Genomic DNA, 8,186 nt, shown 5'->3' with positions numbered 1-8,186 from the left:
TTTGTTTCCATGTCTGCATGTGACCTCCTCCTTCCCTCTGCTGTCGCCCCAGTGCTCAGTCCTCCCTTCTCCACATCCCGCCTGTTCCATGTCCTGGGCCCCGCCTGGCTGGGAGCCTCCTGCCATCCTTCCCCTGCCCCTGCCTGGTCCTGAGTATGGTCAGAGCACCGCCCCCCCCTGCTCCCTGGGGGCCCCCACATGAGGCCTCCTTGCAGCCCCTCAGCCAGGCACGCACCGCACCTGGATGCAGCGGGCGGCCGTGTGCTTCCTCCTCCTCCCTCCCCAGGACACTGCACCAGCCTGGGGAGCTTGTGCCGTGGCCTGACTGGTTGTCCAGGAAGCTGTTCTCTGGGCTTCCCGGAGTGACCCATCTCCCTGAGCGCTGTGCCTGTCACAGCCTCCTCCTTCCCTTCAAGCACGGGAACAGGCACAACTGGTGCGGCCCCGCCTCCCTCAGCCCAGCCGCAGGTGGAAGGGGGTGAGGGAGGGGCCTCCCTCTCTAGGCTGTGGCAGCTTTACCCGCTCTGGCCTGCTCCCTGTATCTGCACCGTCGTTTCCCCAAGTTCCCCTGTGGGTGCTCTAGACAAGGAGGCTCCCGGGAGCTGGACACCAGGTCCCCTCCCACCTGGGCTGCCAGAGCCCCTGGGCCTAGTCGCTTGCCTGGGACACTTCCCAGATGGCTGCTATGGGAAGACAGGCCAGCCCGTGGTCACCACAGTCCAGGTTCACCAACAGCTTTACAGACTAAGGTACTCTGGCGGACCTGCAGTGGGCAGGCTGCTGCCAGCACCTCAGTTGCCACCTTGTACCCCAGCAGGAGATCGGGCCTGTGAGCACCCACTGCCAAGGGCTGGCACGTCTTGTCCCGGCATGAGGTCCTGGGGATAATGCCACCTGCTTCCTGGACCAGGGAGGGCCTCCTCAGTCCCCTCCCATTTTGACTTCCTTTCACCCTTGACTGAACCCTTGGGGCTGGGGAGGCCCGAGAGCCTGGGGTCTGAGAGGCTGGGGCTGTGGGTGCCTCTGAGACCGTCCCTGTCCCCCCTACCCCCACCATGCTCCTGCCCACCTTGCCTCTTTCTCCTTGCCTGGTGATCTCTGCTAAAGGCTCCTTAGATATTATGGGTCATTATATGTGAGAAACAGACTCCATCTCCCTTTCCTGGTGGAAGATGAGCCCACAAGGTGGGTGAGGCATGGCCAGGCAACGTGTGGGCCGCACTGAGGCACCCCACCCCCTGTCACTGGGGCAACACCGAGGCCTGTGCTTGCAGCTCACTTTAGCTTCCCAAGGGGCAGCTCAGTCCCCTGTGACGGGGGAGCCGTGCCCTGGAGAAGGGGCCTCATTGCCTCCATGGGAGATGCCCCAGCCTGGGGCTGGGTGTTGAACGTATGTCAGCCAGGCCCAGCTGCGGTGCTGGGCCCAGTTAGACTCGGAGGCAAGGCTGGGTGGAGGGCTTGGGCTCCCTTCTCGTGCCTGTGATGACATGGAGCCTGTGTGCGGCCCGGGAGCCAGTTTCCAATCTATAAACACGGGGCGTGTGTCCCAGTGGCTGTGAGCGACCAAGGGGGCGGCGAGCTGGCCACACAAGTCCGGCGGCCTCAATCCTCCGTGTTGCCCAACAGGCGGCTGGGGGCGGGCCACGGCCGCAGATTAAAGGCCGCCTGGAGCAGACTGTGCAGAGACAGGTGCCCAGCAGCCCAGGAAGCCGGCCAACACCCGCCCCAGGTAAGCCGGCACGGTAGGGTTGGCAAGGACAGCTGCCAGGGGCCCGGAGGCAGGTGGAGGCTGGATTCAGGCCAGGACTTGTGTGCCAGGGAGGAAGCCAGACGAGGCCAAGCCAGGGAGGCTGGGGGTCACCGTGAGGGCTTTCTCGGGTGCCCATTTGCCTGCTTCCCAGCTGCTGACCCTGGGGTGCATTGCCAAAGGCTCCTGGCCATGGTGTGTTGGTGAGGACGCCATCCTGGGCTGCACCTCCCCTTGTCCCTGATGACATGGGCTTGGCACATTCTTCCTGTCCATGTCCATGTCCCTGGAGGCCAGAGGCAGAGGCCTCTGGGCTGGGGTCTGTGCACATCAGATCTTTTTGCTGTCAACTAGGTGGTAGTAGTGGGGATGGCCAGGGAGGGACAGAGAGTCAGAGTGGATGGGGTGACAATCCTCTAGGAGACCTCACCCTGGACAGAAAAGAAGTAACAGGCCCCGGTCACTGGGTTCCAGCTCTGGAGGCCCCTGAACAGTCTCCCTGCATATGGCTCTTAGAAGTGGCTCCTAGAGCCTGAAGTCCCATGAGGTGGCAGGGGGTGAACACAGGGGTGGGAACCTTGGCCACGAGCATGGCTGTGGGTGGCTGGGTCCAGGCACCCCCATCTCTTGGCCCTCAGGTTTTGCGCCTCTTGCCTTGGCAGCTATAGGCTTCACTGTCCCTGTGAGAACATCACTATGTCCAAGGCACCCCGGGCTGAGACCTTTGTCTTCCTGGACCTGGAAGCCACCGGGCTCCCCAGCGTGGACCCTGAGATTGCAGAGATCTCCCTGTTTGCCGTCCACCGCTCGTTGCTGGAGAATCCAGAGCTCGACGAGTCTGGCGCCCCTGTGCTGCCCCGGGTCCTGGATAAGCTCACACTGTGCATGAGCCCGGAGCGCCCCTTCACCACCAGGGCCAGCGAGATCACTGGCCTGAGCAATGAGGGCCTGGCGAGGTGCCGGAAGGCAGGCTTTGACGATGCCGTGGTGCGGACGCTGCAGGGATTCCTAAGCCGCCAGGAAGGCCCTGTCTGCCTTGTGGCCCACAACGGCTTCGATTATGACTTCCCCCTGCTGTGCATGGAGCTGCAGCGCCTGGGCGCCCACCTGCCCGGGGACACTGTCTGCCTGGATACACTGCCGGCACTGCGGGGCCTGGACCGTGCCCACAGCCACGGCACCCGGGCCCAGGGCAGCAAGGGTTACAGCCTGGGCAGCCTCTTCCGCCGCTACTTTCAGGCGGAACCGAGCGCGGCCCATTCGGCCGAGGGAGACGTGCACACCCTACTCATGGTCTTCTTGCACCGAGCCGCCGAGCTGCTTGCCTGGGCCGATGAGCAGGCCCTCAGCTGGGCCCATGTCGAGCCCATGTATGTGCCACCCGATGGCCCAAGTCTCAAGTCCTGAGCCAGGGCCTTGGTGACACTGTCACCCAGGGCAAAGAGGCCCACTCCCTGCACCACAGGCAGTGCCAGCCTCAACCGTTCAGCCAGGCCTGGAGTCCTGGAGCGGGCACCGGACCGCCACCTCGCTGCCCCTCCCCACAGCCTCTTGGCTGGGCAACCCTGGGCAGGGCATCCACCAGGCTTTCCCCAGTCTCTGGCCTAACTCTCCCCACAGCCCTGGAGCCTCCTCTCTGCCCTCCCCCAGCCTGTGTTCCCATGGACTTTGCTGCTGCTGGTTCCCACTCATCACCCTGTCTTTCAATAAATATTGACGACAGCTCACCAGCTGGCTTTCTGGTTGTCCCCTTCCGCACACCCTACCCGGAGTGGGTGAGCCAGGCCAGGGGCCAGAGCAGAGCCCCCAGGGCTACCCCCTGGTGGCCTATCTCTACGGTGAGCCTGGTGGGTGGGTGGGGGAGGTGTGGGCGCTCACAGCCTGGTCCAAGGGGCTGACAGGCTGAGGCTGTGGACCCCGAGCCACCGGCCTCCTCCCTGGCTGTTCCTGAGGGAACTCGGGCTTCTCAGCCCAGGGGGCTGAGTCCGCAGAGCTGCCCGGCTCCTTTGTCTCCCAGAGCTTCTTTCTCGCTGGTTGAGTGGCAGCAGGATGAAATGAGATGACAAGTACACAGAGCAGAATGGTGTGGGGGCACACCCAGGGTGCTAGAGGAGGGCCTGGAATGTCTAGCGTGACAGGGCTGGGTACCGTGTGGGCTCCAGGCTGTGCTGCATAGCCAACTTGGAGCACTAGGACAGGCGGTGGGCTGGTGTATTGAGGGCGACACCTAGGAAGGAGTCTGTCTTGAGCTCTGTGTCCCTCGTGTTGTGGCCTGACAGGCCGGGAGGCTGCTCTGCGGAGGGCAGCTTCTCGGCAGCCGCTTCCCTCAGCTGGGCTTTGGGGAGCCAGCTCACCTGCCTCTGGGGCCCCACCTGTGTCACCAAAGGATGGGGCAAGGCAGGGGCAAGATGTCCAGGAGCCGGAGAGCGGGTGAGAAGGGGTGGGGTGGGTGGGGCCGCCATGCCCAATAGTGACTCATAGGAGCAAAGCCTTGAGCCTTGAGCCTTGAGCCAGCTGGGCCGTCCAGGAATGCTAAGTAGGTCAGAGTGACTAGAGCCACAGCGACGTGCAAGGGGGCAGAATGGTGAGGCCCAGCCACCTTGGGCCACCCTCATTGCCTGGGCCAGCGGTCTGGACCAACCTGAAGGCCATGGGGAGCAACAGAGTGTTGTAAGCAGGGTAGAGGAGAAATCAGATTTACGGTTTTACAATACTTCTCAAGCTGCGATGTGGAGAATGGACTAGAGCCCTTTTGGAGGGAGAACCGCTGGCCTGGCCCAGACAGGATGGCAGGGGTCGGGGTCGGGGTGCGCCACAGGGGCAGATCTGGGGGATGAGCTTGCAGGTGTGGTTGCATGTGGTCTGTGCACTGCTGAGCTTCCTGAGGGGGGTGGTCAGCTCGGCCCCCTGCCCCGGGAGAGCACCGCCGGGGAGAGGGCACAAGGCTGCGCCTCGGTCCAGCAGCTGGCGGCAGGCTGGAGCTGAAGGAGTGGGGACACCGTGAGAACTAAGGTGAGGCTGAGTCCCCTTTACCTGGTTGGCCAGGCTCTGGGCCACCAGCTCACTGAGCGGGAGATGCCAAGAGGGCCCCTCCAGGCCCAAACAAGCAGGTTGGTGGCTTGATCCGGGGCCACTGCCACCACTACAGCATGGTCTCGGGTTTTGTGCACTGTCACCTTTTGAGGGCCCAGGTGCTTCTCCGTCACCACTCCAGGCTGGCCTCGGGTGCCCTCCCCGAGCCTCTGCTTGGACTGGGCTGGCCAAGCTTTGTACCTTCTGTGCCAGGTAGACAGTCTGGGGCCTGCCCTGCTGCCCGAAAGCAGTGATATCCTGATAAACGGCGACGGTGGCTTTCCAGGAAAATAATAATGCAAACCTGTCTCTGTGTGTGTGTGTCTATTTCTCTCTCTCTCTCTTTGGATATATATGCACATACACAGAGACACATACAGACGTATGTAAGTTTATTATGAATTTTATTGATGTAAAGGATGTGAGCAGACAATTTGCCAGTAAAATCTGAAGTATATACACAATATACATTAAAATATATGATACACTGTTTATAAATTCCATACAGCCAGTTGATTCTCACAAAATCCTTTCAGTTGACTTTTGCCAAACTCTCATATCGGTACCTGACCCAAAATTGCACCCTGTGACTGAGTGTGGTCGCTACATAAGCGCTGGTTGGCGTTTTCACTTACCTCACCGAGGAAGACGGACGTGAAACGACAAGGGCGCCTCACACGCTCATTGGTGGCATGAGCAAATTCTCTGCCGAATCAGATAATAGTTTTTGATGTTGGAAAAGTTTTTCCTTTTTTGTTTTTTGCTATTCACATTGTAATTACTAGACTCAAATCTATACAATCAAGTGAACAGTAACAGATCAAGCTCTGGTTTTTAGGCTGTGCTGATTCCTGTGGGGCAAATACTTCCACCAGGCCAAGTTCATGTGGCACCACTGAAGAGATTCTGAGCAGCACACTGTCACATTGATTCCCAGCAAACTGATACAAGACATAAATAACCGTGAAATGTGGTGAAAGAAGACATAATTTAAGTGGAACTTTATATAATTTAATTTTTAATAATGCTGGTGTTTAACAACCCACTCTCAAAATTCCCAAACTTTCAGCATCTATCAGAATGTGAAAATACAAAAGATCGACCATACTAAATGCTGGTGAGGAAGGGGAAATCTCGAGGTCTCAGACTCTATCCCTTCACAGTGATATCTAGACTGATGTTTGACCCCAAACTGGGAAACTTGGCCTAGCCAAGTGCGCCCTGAGGGGATTCAGGATGGAGAAGAACAGGATACTGGCCCTAGAGAGCTAAGATTTGTATCAAAGGAATGATTTCAATGAGCCCAGGCTCTTGTGTCTTCCCATACATAGAGAAGCACTAAATTCATTAACTTGAGAGGTCTGGTTTTCATGATTAGCAGTAAGCTTTTGATGTGAGAGGCTGTATCCCGGAGTATAGTAACGTCCCCAAAGAAAACAATTCTAAACTTTTACGCTGTGCTTTGTTTTCAGTCGATGATCCATTTTAGCTATGGCTGGTTCCTTTTGTTCAGAATCTTCCAAGATGTTCTTGTCTTCCTGGGATCTCCAGAATGTTCATTAGGGCATGCCTGGGTCTTGAAGCTTGGTGAGCCCACCTACTGTGTAGATGGGTGGGGAGGGCCTTTGTTCTCTCAGAGGGTGTTCAATGACGTGTTATCTTGTTTCCATCCTGACCCTACTCCTTCTTTATTGTCTCCTGGTTAGCATCCCAAGGACCTCTCTTTTATTTAAAATTTATTTTCAAATTTACTTTTATTTTCCTCAACTTTATCGAGGTATATAATTGGTACACAAAAACCTGCACAGAATTAACCCAGCAGCTGGGGTCTCTTAAGTAGGACAGATCCATGACCTCCCTCTCCCCCTGGACGCTGCCACTCTGGAGTCCTCTCCGCAAAGTGGGCCAGAAAGCAAACAGCTTCACTATTGAATAAGCTCTGAACCCATCTGCCCTTCATGCCCATCTCAGGCCGTCGTCATGAGATTGCGAAGCCAGAAGGAAACCTTGGCCTGCTGGGAAGGCAGGACTTCCCAAGATCACCCACTTGAGCTCATGAACGAGCTCATGGCAAATTCACCGGCTAATCAGGGTGGCCATCTGTGTTTGTGAATTGCCTTTATCCTCAAGACAATGAAAGCTTTCTCTCTGCCTGCAGCGGGAGCTAGGGTCCCTTCCTGGAGGTTTGCATTTCAAAAAGTTGACTCTGGGGCCCTTAAAAAGAACCTTCCTGGGCTGTAAGTCTGGCAGGAGGCTTATTTAGGTTGACAAAGATTTACATACATCTCAAAGGGCCAGAGCAGGGATTCACAAAGGGGCAGTTTCTCACCCAAGTGCTCTAAAGAAAGGGATGGGAGAAAGGTCTCCTTCCAACAGCTGGGCTGCAGCTTTCCCACGGTCTCTCCACTGCCGGAAATGCTCCTGCATCGCTGAGCCGGTGCTCAGGTTCTTGGGCCAGTGAAGGGTGAGCTCCCACTGAAGGCTGCACAATGTCCCTGTGGATTCTCAGAGGCTGCCCTTTAGGACTCGGATGTCCTGTGAGTTGCCTGGACTCTCCATCACTCAGGCAACTCTCTGCTGGGCGAAGGGCTCAGTGTCCTGTGCACACCCCACACGTGGCCTCTCACAGGCCCCAGGTGGATTGTCCCCGCTCCAGACGGCTTCCCTGTCACCTATCCGCCTCTTTTCACTACCACCAAGCCAAGCAAAACTAGGATTCTTGGGAAGGGAAGTGCTCTTGGCGAGCCTGCAGGTAAGGCTTCCTGGGATGGGACCTTTTTAGGAAGGTCTAACGTGGCATTGTCACCCGAAGTGGTAAGTGGACCCCATCCACCTCGGCTGTGCTATGGGATGGGGGGCCGATGACGGTGGCTGGGAAGGAGGGCCAGCGGAACAGGCAGAAGGATGTGGGAGGAGGCAGGAAAGCTGGAGGTCCAGCAATCTGGGATCAGGCTGGCCAGTAGAAGGCTAGAAACCTCTGCTCACTCACTCACTCTGACCCTGGCGGCTCAAAGAAGTAGTGTATTTCACCTGCCCAGCAGGGCGCCTCAGGTGGAGAACCTGAACATCCCCTGGACATCCTGCTCGTGGACAAAAAGGAGAGAGAGCAAGGAATCGCTGCCCTTTCCCCTCTGTGTGCTCCTCTGGCCCTGGCCCCGTGGCAGAGGGGCGGGTGGGGAAGGGAGAGGGACCCAACTGTCGGGAGGGAAAGAGCCTCGGGTCTTGGTGACGTGCACAGACTTGGCTGTGGGGGAGCCTGGGCGCCGCCCCAACCCTCCCTGTTCCTCAGCTCTGTGATCAGCACGTTACCTCCCTGGGCCCTGGGAATGTGACCTTATTTGGAGAAAGGGTCTCTGCAGATATAATA

At 57.8% G+C, this 8,186-nt stretch overlaps 1 protein-coding gene across 1 annotated transcript; it reads left to right on the top strand.

Annotated features, from left to right (window-relative positions):
• Nucleotides 1-132: 132 nt before the first annotated feature.
• TREX2 (three prime repair exonuclease 2) lies at nucleotides 133-3,475 on the top strand. The gene is made up of 2 exons (XM_032475996.1): nucleotides 133-1,729; nucleotides 2,410-3,475. Exon 2 carries the CDS (start codon nucleotides 2,444-2,446, stop codon nucleotides 3,152-3,154), a length of 711 nt encoding a protein of 236 aa, XP_032331887.1. The 5' UTR covers nucleotides 133-1,729; nucleotides 2,410-2,443; the 3' UTR covers nucleotides 3,155-3,475.
• The last annotated feature ends 4,711 nt before the right edge of the window (nucleotides 3,476-8,186 follow it).

This window comes from Camelus ferus, chromosome X (genome assembly GCF_009834535.1).
Source record: "Camelus ferus isolate YT-003-E chromosome X, BCGSAC_Cfer_1.0, whole genome shotgun sequence".
Taxonomy (NCBI): Eukaryota; Metazoa; Chordata; class Mammalia; order Artiodactyla; family Camelidae; genus Camelus; species Camelus ferus.
This window is presented reverse-complemented; position numbering and strand designations above follow the sequence as displayed.

Excerpts from the sequence above, each read along its gene's own strand:
- TREX2 (XM_032475996.1), top strand. The coding sequence starts at position 2,444 with ATGTCCAAGGCACCCCGGGCTGAGACCTTTGTCTTCCTGGACCTGGAA.